The following is a 21313-nucleotide window of genomic DNA, read 5'->3' as shown; positions in this document are numbered from 1 at the left end:
GGGCAAACTATTGTTAAAAGAAGGCTGGAAAACACTTTTCCACTCTAGCACTGGACTGAACCAACTAGAAGTTGGTTTTAAATATTATGTGTCCCTCTGTAAATATCAGGAAACCACAAGTACTTAGCTATGTCAAGAACACAGGGTGATGATGGAATAGATGAATCCCTTTGATGAGATCAATTCAACATCTTTGTATGTGGGCACAGAGATATTGTGGAAGACTTTTCCACATTACTCCTTGGGTTGCTCTAGTTCTCTAATCCTCTCATCTGACCTTCAGTCAAATTTCTGACTGCCTATTAGATATGTTCCCTCCACCCCTCAGACTCAAATCTCCATCAACTTCCTCCACAAATTGGACACCTCTTCCATTTTCTCAGTACTGGCCAGTGATCCCCATCTCTGTTTCAGGTACCCAGTTTCAAACTTATGGGGTAAATTTTTTACTCAACCTTCCCATTTAGTTAATAACCAAGTTCAACTTGACAATTGCCTCTTCTCTTCTAAATATTAATCATTAACATCTTTTCTCTGTCCCACTGTACCCATTCCAGTCCCAATGGACATAAGATGATTACAATGTCAGTGTCAGTATCTGTGACTTTATATAATCATGTTGAGTTGACCTGAACCGAAAGGACGCATCTCTAATCTTTCCTTACCTGTTACCCTGGTTTCAATACACTCAAGTCCTTGGGGTTCCCTGAGAACGCTTGCTTTGGGTCTTTGCACTTGTTTTCTCCTACAGTTAGCCTCCTTCGCCTCTTTAATGTTCCTTTATCTTGCACTCCAGGCAAGGTAACTCACATCTTCCTCTGGGCCACCATTGTGTCCAGTACACACTTCTGTTATAGCCCTTATTATACAATATTGCAAATCAAATAATGCTTTGATTACATGTCTGTTTGGTTTTGGTACTAGATTATGAATTAGCCTGTCAAAATAGTTGGGACTTGATTTTAAAACAAGGTCCCTCACCTCCCAAACTCATGATTATTTTGTATTCCCAGTGAATGGCTTTAGTAACTCTATATTTGTTGAATTAAATGAGTTAATTTCTACCTAAATCCTTTTCACTTTTCAAAATTCAACTAAAAGTCCCCTATGTCTCTGAAACTTTCTTTGATTTTTCTAGTTCCCCTAGCCTAATACTACTTAAGATTTATGTATGATAAAAAAATAGGGTGATTTTTTAAATAATTGGATTGCAAGCTCTTTGAAGGCAGGGACACGTATTTGTATCATCTGCATCATTATATTGTCAACACTGCTGAGCATAAATTAAAAGCTAAACAAATAGTTGCTTTCTGATTAAAGTTGTATAAATTCTGTGCTTAAGAAAACAGTGACAGCTATTAGCCTATCTGGAAAATTATAAATTTTTTATTAATTGAACTGTAGTCATGAAATAAAATACAAAATCATTCAGAAATGAATTTAGTGAGTTCCTACTAGTTTCCTAGAATCAAACGAGTGGTTGGGGTATAGATATAAATTTAATTAGTAATGAAATTCTTCTCAGGTAAAATTAACATTGCCACATGAAAGCTGAGTATTTTTCTTTCACTTTCAAATTTGTAGATTTGTAAATTTTTACTTGGTTGATTAAGTACTTTTTGACTTGCTATAAGATGACTTTGTTTTCAGGGAATAGGTACTTTATAGTTTTTCCTGGCTGATTTTTTATTTTTCTCATGGGTGCACCAAATTAATTCTTTCTTTCTTTCTTTCTTTTGATACTGGATTTGAACCCAGGGATCCTCTATCACTTAGCTACACCTCTAACTCTTCTTATTTTTTATTTTGAGGCAGAATCTCACTAAGTTGCTTAGGCTGTCCTTGAACTTGTGATCCTCCTCCCTCAGCCTCCTCTGGGATTACAGGCATGTACCACCACACCTGACTGAATTCATTCTTGTATCTAAAATTGTCATGGTTGAGAAATGGCAAGGATGAGTCCCTGAATGATCTGGTCTGACCAGAGTTCCAGGGAGCATCCTTCATCAGGCTTGTTTACAGTAGAAGGACAATCACATCCTAAGCCAACTATCTCACTCCTGATTTAAATTTGAGTTTCTTGTTTTGCTCCTCTGCCTCCTCCTCCTCCTCCTTCTTTTTTTGGTAACAGGTGTTGACCATTGGGCTACATCCATACCCCTATTTGGTATTTTATTTAGAGGCAGGGTCTCACTAAATTGCTTGGGGCCTCGCTGTTCCTGAGGCTGGCTTTGAACTTGCAATCCTCCTGCTTCAGCCTCCCAACTTCTTCTTTTTTAAAAAAGCACTCAGTTGGTGTCCTTCCCCTTTACTCTTCCAAGGAGAACAATAATAACCAATAGCAAATGGAGGTTGCAATGAAGCAACATCAAGAGCCAGCTTCACATACATTGCTAATATTATTTTTCTTTTCTTTTGAACAGAGCTTCTTTAGACACTCTCTACTTTTCTCAAAGGAAGTGTATATAATTTCTGGAACCACATACTTAACAGGTCATACTTAGGAGGATCATGGTAGATGGAAAGCACCATGCCAAACATTACTAATGGGACATTTTTACCTTACTTGAGGAGGTGGAATTCCTACCACTATGCAATCCAGCTGTACTCGGGATCCTTCGGGAACTTCTCTGCTTCGTAACTTTTGAGTGAACCGGGGAGGTTGACCCAGAGGTTCTTCATAGTACAAAGATGAAGGCGAAGACCCTGGGGTGGTGTCTCCACCAGACGCCTCACTGGCAGCCTGCTCAGCTTCACGCCTCTTGGCTTCCTGTTGTTCAAGGGCATGATTCACTTCATTATCCCTGGTATCTGTAGGGATAGGGATGGGAACAGAAGCTCTTTCTCGTCTTTCTGACAGATCTGAGAAACTGGGACTGTTTTCCTGCATAACTTTGTTCTGAGATTCCAGTTTACTCTTGTGGTTTTTGCAGGCACGAGGTCTAATCCTCTTGGAGCTATGGGCCTTGAAAAGGGAGGAAAGCTCCTCAATGAAATCGGCTGCCTTATTTAGGAATACTTTTTTGGACTGGGTTTCAGAACTATATTGTGGCCTTTTTGCCTCCTGGGGGTCCTCTTTAGAGCTGGTAGGACTTCGAGGGTTATCCTGACAGAAGTTAGGCTCAAAACTTGATTTAGGTGGGTGTTTCATCTGATCAGAAGCTAAACGTTTTCTAGCTTGAGCTTCATCTGTTTTCTCCAAAGGATCATGATTGATTGCCAATCTTGCCAAATTGACACTTTCATCTAATTCTTCTTGGCTCAGAAAGGCTGAAAGATCTGGAAGGTCATCTTGGCCTCCTGCTCCTTCAGCAGCCCCAGAAGGACTGCCGAAATGGAAAGGGTTAGAGGAAGGTTCTGCTCGACTCCTCTCGTTGTTTCCCCGATGTCTGGTTTCAGCTAAATAGCTTTCTCTGAGAAGCTGAGATATGGAAGTAGAAGCTTCTATGCTGTCGTCTTGCATGCTACAACAAAACAATAATAACAAAAATAGGATCACTTCTAGGAAGTAATGTCTATATTTATCACAGCATGATGTATATTCTTGAGCACTTAGAACTCAAAATGAAAATCACCTCATTTTGACACTTTTACAAAATTTAAGGACTTAAAGATTACTTGCCAATTATAAAATAAGTAAAAATTGAAGGAAGTCTCCCTGAAATTGAAGATAGAAGCCTGAGAAGTTACTATTTTATTAAATTCTTTAAATGCAATTTCAATTATGAAAGCTATGGTATAGTTATAGTGATATTAAATATAACGTCGGGCTGGGGAATATAGCTCAGTGGTAGAGAATTTGCCTAGCATGTGTGAGACTCTGGTTTTTTAATCCTCAGCACTAAAAAGAAAGAAAAGAGAGAGAATAGTAGAACGAATTGGACATAACTTTCCTATGTTCATATATGAATACATGACTAGTGTAATTTCATATCATGTTCAACCACAAGAATGGGATCATAATTAGAATAAGTTATACTCCATGTATGTATAATATGTCAAAATACATTCTACTTTCATTCATATCTAAAAAGAACAAATAAAAAAATAAAATGAAAAAAGATAGGGAGAGGGGAAAAATACAATACAATATAAAAAAAATACAATATAAAAGTGCTTTCCTATGCAAACACAGATTTGCTCTCCACCTTCTCCTCTTAACATTGTTTACAATAGATATATAGAAAATTTAAAAAATATTACTGGGTGCCATGGAGCATGCCTGTAATCCCAGAAACTCTGGAGACTGAGCAAGAGGATTACAAATTCAAGTCCAGCCTCAGCAACTTAGTGAGGCCCTGAACAACTTGGTGACACCCTGGCTTAAAATAGAAAAGGCTGGGAATGTGTCTCAGTAGTTAAGTGATCCTGAGTTCAATTCCCAGTACCAAAAAAAAAAAAAAAAAAAAGTGAGTTAGAGCCTAGGCTTTAAAATTTTTTCTTTAAGTCTAAAAAACATAGTACAATAGCCAGGCACGGTGGCACATGCCTGTAATCCCAGTGGCTAGGGAGGCTGAGGCAGGAGGATTTCAAGTTCAAAACCAGCTTTGGCAACTTAGTGAGGCAAGCAATTCAGAGAGACCCTGTCTCAACATAAAAATTTTAAAAAGGCTGAGGATGTGGCTCAGTGATTAAATGCCCCTGGGTTTAATCTCCATTACAAAAAAAGAAAAAAGAAAGAAAGAAAAGAAAAAAAATAGTACAATAATGAAAACTGATTTTATACTATTAATCTCAGACCTATTTATTCATTTAAACATTTACTAGAGGAATGGCAAACTTACAAACTAAATTAATTCTCTTATGACAAATAGATGAAGCTCACTGTTATAAGTATTCTTCCCATTGACCTTCACTTGCCTTACACACCATGCTTTTGGCCACCACCAATCAATCGGAGACAGTAACAAGAGAAAGATACTCTGTCATTCTTTGTACTATGCTTTGGGCCTTGTGCTGGGAGGATGGAGAAGAAAGTAATCTTCTAAATTTCTCCTGGCTTTAAGATTCTATGTTGAAACCTATCTAAATTCATTCATCTCCTTTTCTTTGTACAATATAGCCCCTCCATACACCTTAGGTCACCCTCAAGGCTTCCTAAGGACTGGCCTACTTTCCAAACTTCCACAGTGCTATCCCAAACTAACCTCCCAGTTGGCAAAGTAGGCAGTCACCTTGAGAGGGCAATTAGAGATGGCTAAAAGGATCACTTACAGCAAAATATTTTTTTCCACATGCTTGCCAGAGCCTGAGATTGTCCCTACTGGAGCCATTTATTTGGGTGAAGTCTATTGTGCTTTTATTTATTTTTTATTTTTTGGCGGTACTGGGTACTCAGGGTGTTGTTATGTATGCGAGACAAGCACTGTACCAATTGAACTATATCCCCTAGCCCACACTGTGCCTTTAAAAGAAGTTAATCTAAAATACAAACATGTGATAGGAGGGCAAAGATTCATCTACAAGGATATTTGTCATAGTATGAGTTATAATATTAAAAGGTTAGAATTATGTCTAATAATGAAAAAAAGTTGAATTATGATACATTTATGAACTAGAGCTATATGACTATTTAAAATTTTGAACAACAGTGAATAATAATACAAAATAGTATATAAAAATGTAATTGATGGGCTGGGGATGTGGCTCAAGCGGTAGCGCGCTCGCCTGGCATGTGTGCGGCCCGGGTTCGATCCTCAGCACCACATACCAACAAAGATGTTGTGTCCGCCGAGAACTAAGAAATAAATAAATAAATATTTTAAAAAAAAAAAAATGTAATTGATGTCCCCACTGAAAAATTTTCTCATTTGTGTGCCAGCTCTGTGGAAGAATAGATATATGAAATAAGGTTCAAAATGCTATTTGAAAGTATAATTAATATACTTATTGATTACAATCAGTAATTCATAAATCAACTGCTGTAGTTTTTTATTTGTAAATCATCTATTTCTTTAGCCTAGGTTTGAGTTTCTAGTATGTTTAGATTCAAGGGTGAAAATTAAGTGCCTTATAAACCAGGATGATTTTTTTTCTCTGTTAGCTGGACACTACTCTATTTTGTGTTGTAATGTGACTTTGTTTTTGACTCTTTATTTTATGATACTTAGATCTTGAAGCAACATGGAATGAGCACTGGCCTTGGATCTAGATACATTCAGTTCCAAATTCTGTCTTCATCTTTTAGCAGTTTTGTGACTTTGAGAAATTTACCTTCTCTGAGCTTTGGTTTTCTCATCTGTAAAAAAATGGATAATATCTACTTCTCAGGGGAGGGAGAATTAATAACATCACAAGGACAAAGTGCTTCAAACAGGGCATGTCATGAAAATGGGTACTTAACTGATGTTTTTTTTTTTTTTTTTTTAATTCTTGGCTGGGCTCAGTGGCACGGTTCAGTGGCACACCTAAGTGGTACAGTTCAGTGGCACAGCTCGGTGGCACAGGCCCATAATCCCAGCGGCTGGGGGGTTGGGAGGTGGGGCTGAGGCAGAGGGATCATGAGTTCAAAGCCATCCTCAGCAACTTAGTGAGGCCCTAAGCAACTCAATGAGATTCTGTCTCTAAATAAAATACAAAAGTGGGCTGGGGATGTGACTCAGTGGTTAAGTGTTCCTGGATTCAATTCACAGTCTCATAAAAATTTTTTTTTAAAAAGCCAACAACAACAAAAACTTAGGGTAAGGGATATTGCTCAATAGTAATGTGCTTGCCTAGAATGCAGGAGATCCTGGGTTTGATCCCTAGTACTGCAAAAAACAAAACCACAATAAAAATACCTCTACTGCCAGGTATTCCCAGTTACTCTCGGGAGGCTGAGACAGGAGGGTTGCAAGTTCAAACTTGGACTCGGCAACTTAGCAAGGCCCTGAACAACTACTAAATAAAACAACTCTAAATAAAATACAAAAAGAGGGCTGGAGATGTGGCTTAGTGGTTAGGGACCCCTGGATTCAATCTCTCTCTGGTACAAAAAAAAAAAAAAAACTCTACTTAAGTGAAGGTGATGTTAATGTTGAAGAACTTTCAAAAAGTTTATATTTATGGTGGAAATAAAAAAAGAATATTCATATAAGTAAACACTGCTTTCTTTTTTTTTTGCTTTAAATATTGTTTTATTTACAGTTAATGTACTCAACATGCAATACAAAGCTAATAATCACTGGTCAACTGCTTTGGATAGACATTTTATTCCCAAACAGCCATTACCATAAATTTATATAAAATATATAGGACTCCACTAGACCCAGCATGGCAAGACCTTATGCCTCTGATCACATGGGGAAAAGGATAGATTGCTATGCTGACACCAATAGGTCCAGTTTGGATTCTAGCTCAGTTAAACACTGCTTTCTGCATGCAATATTTTAATGTTTTATGACCTAACACTTCGGTACTAGATAGACTAGTTCAAATCCTAATTCTGACAGTCCTAGTTGTATAAACTTGAGAAAGTCTCACCCTTGTAAGCCTCAGTTTCCTCATTTACAAAACAGGAATAATAACAGTAGCCACCTCATGGATTGAAGTGATAATTAAATATGCTTCGTATTTAGTAAATATTTGGTAAATGGTGGTTGCTATTACTCTTATCATTATATAACAAGTATGCCCACAGATGGTCTCCATTTTGTAGATAAGAAATACAACCAGTGAAATGACTTGATCCAAGGAAAAATTGTGAAAAGAAACTGAACTCTAGACTTGTAGTTAATTCAGCATATCTATATTCTATTGAAATACAGGCTCATGAATGGACTGTGCTGACTTTAGATCTTTGTACGTGGTCTGGTCTCTTTATTTGGGCTGCTCCCTGTCCCCCTCTCCCTTTACTCTTTGAAGGGACCAAATTCATATGATCTGAACTTCCTAGCTGAGACTTCAGTGTCTTAGGATTTCTTTTCTTCCCTGGGTTGGGTCCTCTCCACTGTGCTCCCCAAACTCACTGTCCTTATCTCAAAACACGCACTTAACCCATTATGCTTAATTTGCCTGTTTATTTTTCTCTCTTCCTCACTTTGTTATTGCACACTCATCTCTACACACACAGCATCTAGAAAGTAGTCAACAAATGTCTATTGGATTGTTTTATTCATGAGAACTTCCTGTTAACTCTGTTGTTGCTTACTTTTTAATTGCAGGGTAAAGATAGATAAAGTAGGGCAAAAGAAACTTATAAACAAAAAGGAAAAAACTATAAACTGGTAAAGGAGTCATAACTTTAAGGTGACTGTCAAATGTATCTTTATTTATAGTAGGGGAAAAAAAGCTGGAATTATGTTTTGTTTTCATTCCAGGAGTATCAAAGACCACCTAATTATAATCAGAACATCTGGGTTTAAATCCTAGCTCCAACACTAAATAATTTTGTTATTCTGAGAAAGTTGGTTAATGCATCTGAATCTCAATTATCTTCATCAAGTAGGATAACAATTCTATTTAAGATGGTTCTGAGGTGAAAATGCATATGTAAATTGTAAAATTGATGAGTATTAACTAAAAATAGAAAATAGGATGCATCTCTTTCGAGTATTAATTTAAAAACTGTCTCCTTTAACTATTAATTTTAAAAACACTTGTTATAAAATTTTTGCTTTAAAAAAGTTCAAGTGCTACTATGGATTACCTAGCTTTCATTTATTTATCCAATCATTTTTCCCCCCAGAGCTGGGAATAATACAACACAGGATCTTGCAATGTTAGGTAAGTGCTCTAGCACTGATTTACACCCCATCCCTCATCTAGTAAATATTTATTAAGCACCTACTGTGTGGTAGGCACCATTCTAGGAATTATGGATTCTGTAGCGAGCAAAGTTAAAAGTAAAACTGCATTTCTATGGAGTTGACATTCTAGTGGGAAGGTATCAATGTTAAGATACCTGGTGGCTTAGACAGGAAGATCAGAAGTTTAAGGCCAGCATAATTTAGCAAGGCCCTAAGCAACTTAGTGAGATCCTGTCTCAAAATAGAAAATAAAAAGGAATGGGGATGTGACCCAATGGTAAAGTGTTCCTGGGTTAAATCCTTCATACCTAAAAGAAAAAAGAAAATGAAGTAGAGCAAGGGAAGTGGTGAGGGAGGAAGAAAGTTATGTTGTCTTAGCTAGGAAGGTGGAGCAAAGATTCTAATGTGGAAAAGTTAGTCATGAGACCAAGTAGGGTGGGGGACAAAAAATGTTCCTGATTGATGAAGAAATGTCAAGGCCTAAAGAGAAGAGTGTTTGGTGTGTTTGAGTCAAGACCAATGTGCCAAGTGAGTGAAAAACAAGAATGGAAGGAAATAAAGCCTGAAATGTATAAAAGCAGATCCACAATAGGCATTGCAGACCATGGAAAGGAAACAGATGACATGGTTTTTAAAAAGCTCCATTGTGGTCGCTATGCAAAGAATCAAGTTGAACAAGGCAAGAGTAGAAGTGAGCAGATCAGTTGGAAAACAATTGTACTCTGCAAGGATAACAGTGGCTTGGACCAAGAAGTACTTAAAGTGGGAGGTGGTGAGACATGGGCAGAGTTTGAGATATCTTTTGAAAGTAGAGCTGAATGATTTGCTGACAGATTGAAAGTGGGATATGAGAAAAGAGCAAAATCAAAAGAGACTATATTAAAGTCTCTTTTAATTATGGCCTGAACAACTAGCAGAATCATTGGTGGGATGAGGCAGGAGTGGGTTTCAGGAAGGGAAACCTTAAGTTAGTTCTCTGAGACATTTCATCTGGGGTGTTCAGGGTGACATTTGGCTTGTATTATTTTTTATTTGAATGCATTCCTACCCTTTACAAATTGAAATGTTGATTTTATGCCACTTTTTTTTTTTTTGGTACTGGGTATTAAATTCAGGGGCACTAAACCACTGAGCTACATCCTCAGCCCTTTTTATATTTTACTTAGAGACAGGGTCTCACTAAATTGCTTAGAGCCTTGCTAAGTTACTGAGGCTGACTTTGAACTCAAAATTCTCTTGCCTCAGCCTCCAGAGTGGCTGTTATTATAGGCATGCACCACCATACCTGGCAATTTTATGCTACTTTCAAAATAAGAATGAGTCATTGCCCCTGTCAGCAGATCATGGTATTGGTGGAATGGTACCAAGTTGAAAACGAAACAATTAATGTGGCATCAGTCATCAAGACAGACTTTAGTAAATCATGTAAACCAATTAAGTCACATAGAAAACTTACTTTGCTGAGTCTATTTTTTTCCTAGGACTTTTCCTGAAGAAAGGATCTATCCTAAAAACTTGTTTTGTTTTATAAAACAAAACTTGATGCTAATACCTTGGAGTATAATTTTCAAGTCATACTAATTCAGCATTATATTATTATTATATGGAGAGGGATGCTGGGGATTGAACTCAGGGGCACTCAACTACTGAGCCACACCTCCAGCCCTCTTTTATATTTTATTTAGAGACAGGGTCTCACTGAGTTGCTTAGGGCCTCACTAAATTGCTGAGGCTGGCTTTGAACTTGCAATCCTCCTGCCTCTGCCTCTGGAGCAACTGGGATTATAGGTGTGCACCACTGCTCCTGGCTTATTATTATTTTCTTTTTAAAATTTTTTTCCCCCATGGTACTGGGGATTGAACCCAGGCCCCTCAGTCTGCTAGGTAAACACTCTACCACTGAGCCATATCCCCAGCACTTTTATTTTTAAAATTTTTATTTTGAGACAATTTCTTGATAAGTTTCCCAAATTGGCCTTTAACTTGCAATCTTCCTGCCTCAGCCTCCCAAGTAGCTGGGATTATAGGTGAGGGCCACTATATCTATCTAATGCTACCCTTCTTTAGGATTTTCTTAAGAGTTGTTCTTCGACTCTGTTGTTGGAAATATCATGTGGTATAAATTAATCACTTATTTAATATGACTATTTAAATTGGGGCATTGACAAGAAAATCGACAAAAACCTTATATGAAGTAATTTGAATCCAAATAAAATTATTGATGTTTTCTGACTATGAAATATCATTAATTATTCATTCATTGTCTTATTTTTATTAGTAGTATTATTTCATTTATTTTTGGTGCTGGGGATTGAATGCAGGACCTCAAGCAGGCTAAGCACATGAAATATCATTAGATTTAATGAGGGTGAGGAGATACTGATCAAAGTGTACAGAGTTTCAATTAGAAATAAATAGTTCTGGAGATTTATTGTATAGCGTGGTGACTATAGCTAATAACAATGCAATGTGTACTTGAAAATTGCTTGAAGAATAGATCTTAAAAGTTCTCATCACACACACAAAAATAATATGTGAGATGATGGATATGTTAACTAGCTTGATTCATCATCCCACAATATGTATATATAATATGTATTATATATACATACATATACATATATCAAAACATTATGCTGTCTATCATAGATACATACACTTTTTATTTGTTAATTAAATCTTAATAAAGTTTTTTAAAAATGAAACATTTTATACATGTTGTAAACATTGCTCTGCATTCATTATAGTGTGGAACACATCCATTAACAAACAAACAAAAACCCCCATAAAACTCAAACCCAGTCTCTAGGTCAACACAAAAATAGCCTAACATTTAATAATTATTTATAAAGAAAGCCCAGAATAGGAAAAGATAAGCATGTTTAAGTTATTCACCTTCAAATGGGGATGAACAACTAACCTGCTGATTCCCTAGGTTTATTTGCGAAAGTACTTTTGAAATGTATAGCACTATTCAAATTTAAGAAGATCCTTTTCTGTCAGGGCACAGTGGCACACACTGGTAATCCCAGTGACTTAGGAGGCTAAGGCAGAAGTATTGAACATGTTCAAGGCCAACCTCAGCAACTTAGTGAGAAATAAAAATAAAAAGATAAAAGGAACTGGAAATGTAGCTTAGTGGTAGAGCACCTTGAATTCAATTTCTAGTACCTTGGGGGTGGGGTGGGGTTGGGGAAGATAATCCTTTTTTGCTGATAAGTAATTATTATGCTTAGAACTTTCTTTAGGAAAATAATAATAAAAAATTAGTAAACTTTGCTTCTTCTCCTTAATGCTGGTATTGACCTATTTTGCTTTCTGTATCTCATAATGTCACACAAGAGAAGTATCTAAATTTCTTTTGGAGAAACTCTTGCTTAGCCAAGAACCAAATCCCAGTACATAGGAACTGGTTCTGTAGAGATGTGTCCACGTCGTCACCTTTTAAAAATTTGACTGCCGATGGGTTACCCTATTATAATGTCCATCCCCTCACTATTTCAATGATCACCTCCAAGTCAGTTTTATTTCCAGTCTATTTTGGGTGTGAAAGGCATTGGTAATTTAATAAATTAGTATATACAGTGTTAGGAGTCAGTGCTTGAGGTATGCGGTTATGCTATGCCAATAATAATATAGAAATAATACAAGACTCATTCTCTCAAAGACTTTTCAGTTGGAAGGAAGAAAAACAGCAAAGACAGATACAGACAAATGTATTTCTTAGAAAAGCATGTTGAAATAAAGAGGCAGAGCCTAGATAACACATAGGAATAGAAGTAGGGATTTGTTAACTAGAGACTTTCCACTAAAGGGCAAAGGCTAAAGGAACAAGAAGTGCATGGGCCATTCTCTCATTGTTTCAATCAGAGGGTAGGAAAGAAAATAAAGATTTCATTTAAGAGGGATAAAAAGAGTTTGGCTATTAAGAAACAGTATTCATGTTAGAGTATTTAGAAGAGGCTAAATCTATTAAGGTTACTGAAGATTAATTGAATTTGAAAGACAAAATAAATGGTATAAAAGTATAAATCTTAGGGCTCACAGAAAGCCTAATGGAAGGCAAACAAAAAGACTTCAGGAATCTAGGATTAAAAAGGGGTTTGGGGCTGGGGGTTAGCTCATTGGTTGAATGCTTGCTTAGCCTATGCAAGGCCTGAGTTCCCCTCACCCACAAAAGGGGGAGGTTTGATGGTAGTTGTACAAGTGATTGGCATAGGAGGCTTCTCTCTCTCTCCTTCTCTCATGAGTTCACCATTCATAGAGGACTGAGCTGCTATATAGGAAATCCCAAAGGAGAAATCTTTGTCAATCCTCATTAACTCCAATATTTCTTATTTTGTATTTTAAATTTTAAAAACCTAAGAAAAAAAATTAACATTTTCATTGTTTTAGCCTTCAACTATTTGTATGAATTTTTCCTCCACATTTTTTATTTGTACATTATAGTTGTATATATCAATGGGATTTGTTGTTACATATTTGTATATGTAAACAATATATTGATATTAATTTTTAATTTTAGGTAGTTAAGGTTTGGAAGAAAGGTTAACTTCTCTAATTAAGTTGACATAATAGGTTTGCTAGATTGAGAGAGGAATAGGTGCCCCAAATAAACTTGAGATCTCAAGACCTAGTTCTAGTTCAAGTGTTTGGTGGGAAGGCTCTGCTGGGCCCCTCCCTGAGTGTGCATTGTGACTCCAGAGGGAGGGCTATGTACCAGGCAGCTTGTACAGGGCTGTCAAGGTGACTCTAGTTATATATGAGATCTGAGAACCCTTTGACTGCAGGTAAATAATAATACCGACTTTTTTTCCACCAAAAATATATCTGTTCAAACTTTGTTCTTACATTTATGAACAGACTATTCTGTCTATACCTAGGTTGTTCCTTTAAACACATGTGCAATGCTCCAGTCGTTTTAAAAGCACTTTGTTAACTGTTTTCAAAATTTATGAAAATATCTCTCTGGTGCTTGATTATCTTCCATCTCCCAGGAAAGGGAAAAGGCTGTTAAGAAAACCCCTTTCATTTTTCTGTCTTGTTATTGGCAGTAACACCACAAGGCCAGCAATGTCTTTGTCAAATCTCAATGTGAATGAAGGAAATGAATTATTCTGAGGTCAGTATTAATCGCCTTCTATTTTCAGGTTAGTGAGCTGAGACTAGTATTCCTGTCACATATAGGAATTAATTGCTGAAAAACTGAACTGTCACCTATTCACATACAAGTATTAGTTTGTTAAAACAGAATCTTATTTACCTACTGTCCAATTTCTTCAAAAGTAAATATGCAAAAACTATCTGTGACTTCTAAAACCATCTTAGATAAAAATTCAAGTTCCTACCATCCATGAATTGCAGTTCTGAGTGTGTTCCACTAAATATGGGCTTTGGAAGCTCATTGTAACAGAAATATATAATATTCAATATTATAATTGATAGATGTATGGAAGGCTGGGGGGTTTTTACATTTTTGTCAGTTCCAATAGTGTTAGCCATATGCTATAAGTGGGGATAGAGACAACCTTCCAGAACTTGGATAGTGTCCAACTGTTTGTTTCATAGTCCATTATTAAAAGATTCTGTAATGCCTGAAAGTCGGTCTCTCAATATGCATGGAAATATAGTGTGTATATATTTCAGATATCCTCAAATGGCCTTGAATTCAAATATTTTGCTTGTTTTCAAACAATGCGTCTGATAGTATACCTTACTGTTTGTTTTTAAAATGTTTATTATAGCTATAAGATCCTTAATTTTAATCAATGGAAGATTTATTCTCGTGTAATCACTGACATATTTGAGGAAATTCAATCATGAAAAGTCAATATGAAGTATAGACAGTCTTGATTTCCTAGGAAAGGACTATGGATTTGATGTGAACGTCAGAGTTATTATTAAGGAAAAACTATAAAGTTAGGGAAAAAAATTCTAGTTTAGACCTTGTAGAATTCATTTCATTATTACTAAAGTGAAAGTTATTGAGTCATCAAAATGTTTTGAAAACTAGATATCTGTTTTATTTCTTCAAAACTGAATGATGCTAAAAACAACTTCAATAAGTATGTAAAAATCTGTTGATAAAAATTTCTTAACACCATTACCATACTCTTCATTTTTGGGGACTGGAAATACAGAGTAATTCATCTTTTCTCTTTTATTGTTTATACAGTTTTAAAAATATATTCAAAATGTGCATCTAATTACTGCTAATAGTGCAATGTTCCAGGCCAAACATTTGCCACTGACTGTCAAGTGTCTTTCTGATGCAGCTGGGGAGAGAGAGAGAGAGAGAGAGAGAGAGAGAGAGAGAGAGAGAGAGAGAGAAAAGGAGAAAGAAAGAGCAATGTCCCTTGAGCAAGACTTTCTGCAGCTGTTGTGTACATTAATCCAGGGAGCAGATCTCCCAAAACTAAATATAGCAAAGCATATCCTTTTACATGATAAAAAAAATTTAAATGAAAGTCTTCAACTATGGAGTCACATTATTTTAGATTTGATTTCCTTTAAAAAGGAAATGGCATCTCACACATATTCCCTGCATAAAGAACATTATTTCAATAAATGAAGTGTGGAAAATGTCTGTGATAGTCACAACATATCACAACTTCCTCTAAAAAATATATATTTTTCTTTAGTACTGAAATAGGCTATGATCTCTATGAGTCTCATCAATCTCCTCCAAAAGATTTACATGTAGAAAGTTTTACTTTTTACTTAAGTATGTGTCCCATCATACATAATTAGAAAGTTAGCCTAAGTTTCACTCTAAGTAGTAGTGATTAGTTCTCTGAAATATTCCTTTTCCCATTGTCAGTGCCCTGTTATCAAAACACACTTGTGAGCTTCAATGTGGACATTACCTTTCTTTTTTTAGTTGACCCAGATGGGGATGTCCAACCCAGGCACTCCACCGCGATGATTATTTTCCAAGGAGAACTTTCAGATGAAGGCACAGGAGAATAGGAAAATTCTTCACGCCCTTGGAAGTAGAAAGTAGCCGTCCATAGAGAGTGAGGAGTTAACCTTAGTTTCAGTGAAGATGGCTGTAAGAAGCTGGACAACCTGTCACCACCGGAGCCAGAGCATTTGTCAGCTCACAGGTCCCAAGTTATTTTGAGCTGTATAAACCATGTGCCTGTGAAACATTCCACCTGATTGGACAGGAGAAAACTGAGCAAAGGGATTCCATAGCAGGACAGCACCTATGGGGGGTGGGGGTCAATTGGATTTTCTACCTAAAGAATTTTACTTACATCTGGGAGTCCAAAATATGTGTCAATTGATGTTTGAAATTCATACTAAATGCTGTATATAGTTGTATATACTGATGAAAATGGCATTAATTTTAAAACAGATCAAAATACTTCATTTATAAGATCCTTAGTTTTAATCAATGGAAGATTTATTCTCGTGTAATCACTGACATATTTGAGGAAATTCAATCATGAAAAGCAGAGGCCTAAGGTTTTAAAGCAGAACTTTTTTGAACTGTTGGTCCAAAATCTAAGCAAAAGCATAGAACATAACTAATACTCAAAGTTGCTAATTAGAATTCACAGGGGAAAAGAAGAGGAAAAACCCGTTAGCCTAAGAATCAACTTTGGAACAAATTAGTTTGAACAAATCTCTTCAGAAAAACAAATCAGATACTGCTTAAAAGTCAAAATGACTAAATAACATAGTATATTACAATTCAAAAGTACTTGGGAATAACTTCTTGTATATTATTTAGAAAAGTACAACACTAGCTGGGCGCAATGGTGCTTGCCTAGTATCCGAGCTACTTGGGAGGTGGAGGCAGGAGGACTGCAAGTTCAAGGCTAGTCTGGGCAATTTAGCAAGACTCTGTCTCAAGATAAACACTTTTTTAAAAAGGGCTGGGGTTGTAGCTCAATGGTAGAGAGTACTTGACTAGCAAGTGTGAAGTTTTGGGTTCCATCCCCAGCACTGAAAGAAAAAAAAAAGGTAATGATAGATATATATCTTCTTTCACAAGCACTACCAATCAGTAAGGGAAAAAAATCCTTAGCTAGACCAACAACTACAAAATACTTACTTTCATAAAAGTATAGCTCTTTGATATTAATTTCAGACATTTTTAGAAAATGAATTTGAATAAAAAGCCCTATTGGTTAATACAGATTAAGTGATGCTGTAATGTTATTAATCTTATTAGAAGCCTGGGTTTTGAAAATTCAGGCCAAAGCCACTGATTATCATTTAAAACATTTGTTCTGAGATTCCAATAGCATGAAATAAATAAGTTTAAATCTAATTTTATAATTTAATTACTGAATTGCTTATAGGGTTTCTTCCCATTCATTTATTCGACAAATTTGTACTTAATTGTTACTATAAACCATGTACTAGTTATAAAGCAGAACCCAAAATACACTGTATTTCCTGACATCATGGAGTTTACTAAGAGATCTTCTTCAGTCATTTTGAGACTATCTACAGTACATTAAATAAAGATAAAATTTCTTTGGTTATTGTGCTCACATCAGAGATTTTATTACTTTTTTTTTTTTTTAAGTACTAGGGACTCAACCCAGAGGTGCAATATTTAGCTACATCCCAGGCCTTTTTGTTGTTGTTGTTTTTGAGACAGGGTCTCACTAAGTTTCTGAGGCTGGCCTTGACTTTGTAATCCTCCTTCCTCAGCCTCTTGAGTAGCTGGGATTATAGGCGTGAGCCACTGTGTCTGGCTCACTACACCTTTTATTATAGGGCTTTATGTTCACACAGGCAAAACAAAACAAAACAAAACAACAATAACAACAAAAAAGAATTAAAAAAAAACTTTTTAAATAATTCAAGTGAAAAAAGGAAAAACTATTTTCAAGGAAAGAAAAATGATTCAGAAAGGGCTGAATTATCTGGGTAGGTTATTATTACCAAAGAAATTCAGATCCTCAAGGAACAGGTTCATTTACCTAATCCTGTGCTGAAACAAACATCAAGAATACTTACTTTAGTTGGGCCTGGTGGCACATGCCGTAATCCCAACTGAGGCAGAAGGATTGCAAGTTCAAAGCCAGCCTCAGCAACTTAGTGAGGCCCTAAGCAACTTAGCAAGACCTTGTCTCAAAATAAAAAATAAAAAAGGTTGGGAATGTTGCTCAGTGTTAAAGCACCCCTGGGTTCAATCCCTGGTGCCCCCCCGCCCAAAATGAATACTTAATTTTATTTCTGCATTTTCTGTTTATGTATATACTCCAACAAATTCTTTTTACTTAAAAGAAAGAAGGGCTGGGGAATGTAACTCTGTAGTAGAGTGCTTGCCTAGCAAGTGTGAGGCACTGGGTTCAATTCCCCAGCAAAACCAAGGGGAAGGTAAAAGAAGAATTACAGAAGAAATAAGCCATGGAAATTCTGATTTCTCTTTCATTCTTTTTTTTTTTTTGGTACTATTTTCAAATATAGTCAGCATACAAAATTTTTTGTTTTCTAAAAAATGCTAGATACAAATATTTCCAGTATTATTTAGTAACTGTGAGCACCTTGCTTACAATTCATTAAACTCATATTCCTGATTTTTGTTTTTTTAAAACTAGCTTCTGTTTCTACATAACCTAGTCCTACCTTGCTTATGAACAGTAATAATTATATAAACATGATATCACAAGCCTGCTAGTTCAGAGTTTACCAGAATTTACTGGTACAAAGAATAATCTTTAAAACTTTTTAATATCCAACATAGTTAAAAACAAACTCCATTAGTGACAAGCAAACACAAGATTACATGTCTTAAGCTTTCCCTATAAAGCTGAGTGGTCCATCCAACACATGTGTTTATTGTGGTTTAAACATGATCCTGTGCTTGCCCTCAGCTGTTTTCTTAATTCAGTCACTCAGCTACAGAAACAATTTACTCACATTGGGATGATCCACAGGAATGCTGAGGAATCTAGAAAATCTATGGCAGAGGAAGTCTTCACTTGGAGAAGAAGCATGAGAGAATTTTCTTGCTGGTAGATTCGTACAAAATTTGTATTTGCTATTTTTTCATTTTGCCATAGGCTTTAATTATTTAAGAGAAATTGCTCACATATACCAAAGCTTCAATAAGTTTTGCTCACCACTCATAGATTTATGTTGAGGTATAGCCCTCCAGTGTCAGATAAAAAAACAAAACCAAATTTCTGTGTCCTATTTTCGAAGACCAAAGATATGTATATATTTTCTAACCTTTTGTAATGAGAAAAATTTTCACACCAGAAGCAAGTACTTGACCATCCAAAATAATAGTTAAGTGGTAGATTATAGAGCCTTATACAAACCCTGTGATATCATTGAGACATACAATAAAATCCTTAAGAAATTTCTTTTTCATCTAAACGGTTTTGAAAATGTTTGCCTGGGAAAACTAAAAACATTAAAAATAATTTTTTAAGTTCAAAACATATTTCATTTTAAAACTAAAAACATTAAAAAAAACTTAACAGAACACCTGTTTAAAAGTATGATACTGATATCGAAAAGCAAATTTATAGTTACCTGTCTCGGGAGAGGCACCATTCCTACATCAATCAACCAGGATCATCTAAAGTCCAAATCTCACTGCCTAACTTGTGTCAGCCACAAAAGTAGCATGAAGGAAATGTGATACTGCCGCGCCAGAGCAATGAAGAGTATTTACAGGGTTCCGTTGCAGATCCAGGGACAGTAGTTTAGAACAGATTGCTCTTTCAGATCAACTTTAATAACTCAGTCTGTATGATGTTCTTTGCCTGGAGGGATAGTGGGGGTGGATAATAACTAAGATAATGAAGATGACTAAGGAAACAGGCTTTCTTGAGCTCTTTGACCAGTTGAAGATGATAGTCAAGACATTATAAAGAATGAAGTGCAAGAAAAAAAGAAAGAAAGTGTAAAGAATGCACAAGATATCCACATAGGTCATGTAATTGTCTTTATTGGTACAAAACTGAGGTTATGGTTAATGCATTTCGTAAAATAAATATGGGAAAACAGCAATCTTTATAATACTTCATATTTGGTCATCCTTTAGAGTAATGGAAGTATTGATGTGGATTTAGAACACAATAAGGCTTCCTTTAATTGTATACATATCAAAATTTGTACTTTTTAAGAAGTATTATTTCCAAGAATAAAATCAGTTCCCAGAACTTTTTAAAAGAGCATTCCGGGGCCAGGTACGGTGGCACATGCCTTTGAGATCAACCTCAGCAATTTAGTGAGGCTCTAAGTAACTTAGTAAGACTCTGTCTCAAAATAAAAAATAAAAAGTGCTGGGATGTGGCTCAGTGGTTAAGTGCCTCTGGGTTAAATCCCCAGTACACCCCCCCCCACACACACACACAAAGAAAAAAGAAAAAAAAAAAGAAAGAAAAGAGCAAAGAGCATATTGGTTGGGGGTGGAGCTCAGGGTAGAATGTTTGCTTAGCATGCACAAGATATGGAGTTCAATCCCAGCATCAAAAAAAAAAAAAAAAAGTAAATAAAAAACAAAAGAGCATCCTGTAACACAAAGTTACTAAAAAACCCCCAAACAATTAGTATTGTGTATACAGTCTTTTTTTTTTTTTTAATAAAAGTATACCAAAGTTTATTAGGAAAGAAAGTACACTGAAGAGGGAGAGAGTTTAGGACAAGAAAGTCATCTCCTTATGTATAGTTTGTCTGTCTGTCTGTCTCTCTCTCTCTTTTTTTTTTTTTTGGTACTGGAAATTGAGCCTGGGAGTGGGAAGGGGTGGGGGTGGGGTTTTCCCACTGAGCCACATCCTCAGCTCTTTTAATTTTTTGTTATGTGATGGCTAAGTTGCCAAAGATGGCTTCGAATTTGTAATCCTCCTGCATAGTTGGAATTACTATATATGTAGTGTTATAATCTTGAAGGTATACAGTTGATTCTTACTTTTTACTTCCCACACATGAATATAATGATTATATTAATATAATATCTTGGTAGAAATAAGTTAACATTCCAAGCTGTGGGCTAGGTACTGTGCTAAGCTCTTTATGTACATTGTGCTTTATTTAATGTATTCCCTCACCAGTCTGTGCAATGGAAAAAAAAAAAAAAAAAAAGGACAACAATCTATGAAGTGGGTACTGTTAAAATTCTCATTTTACATATAAGAACTCAGGGCTGGAAAGAGGTTAAAAACTTTCCCAAAGTGGGCTGGGGTTATAGTTCAGTTGGTAGAATCCTTGCCTCACATGCGCAAGGCCCTGGGTTTAATCTTCCCAATACTACAAAAAAAAAAAAAAAAAAAAACCTTTCCCAAAGTCACATAGCAAGTAGGTGCCCGAGTCAGAATTTAGCCCTGAGTCTAATGTTGTGCTGCAAATATTTAAATGCATTTATAAAAAAAATAAGGATAAAAGTGGATATAAAACATACTCCCTCTTGAGTAAGTATTTCCAAAGGAACACTTTAGGACTTTTCAGTTTTTAATTTCTCTGATCAAAATCAATCCTGGAATTCTTTGGTATGACAAAACAACAAAAAATAAGAGAAAATTTAGGAGAGACAAAAAAGGCAAATATACTTTTTCTGTGATATTTTACCTGGGAGTGTGACTTGCTATACAGACAAGCATCAGGCATTAATA

At 35.8% G+C, this 21313-nt stretch overlaps 1 protein-coding gene across 1 annotated transcript in view; it reads right to left on the bottom strand.

Annotated features, from left to right (window-relative positions):
• The window catches only part of Mypn (myopalladin), a 98833-nt gene extending 79560 nt beyond the window's left edge, over positions 1-19273 (bottom strand). Inside the window, exons 1-3 of the mRNA XM_026394643.2 lie at positions 19233-19273; positions 15593-15883; positions 2562-3464 (exon numbers count right to left, since the gene is read on the bottom strand). Coding sequence (XP_026250428.1) covers positions 2562-3463 — 902 coding nt within the window. The 5' untranslated portion in view covers position 3464; positions 15593-15883; positions 19233-19273. The remainder of the gene's footprint in view (positions 1-2561; positions 3465-15592; positions 15884-19232) is intronic.
• Positions 19274-21313: the final 2040 nt, after the last annotated feature.

This window comes from Urocitellus parryii, chromosome 5, assembly GCF_045843805.1.
Source record: "Urocitellus parryii isolate mUroPar1 chromosome 5, mUroPar1.hap1, whole genome shotgun sequence".
NCBI lineage: Eukaryota > Metazoa > Chordata > Mammalia > Rodentia > Sciuridae > Urocitellus > Urocitellus parryii.
Note: the sequence above shows the minus strand (reverse complement) of the source record. Positions and strands in the feature narration are given on the sequence as shown.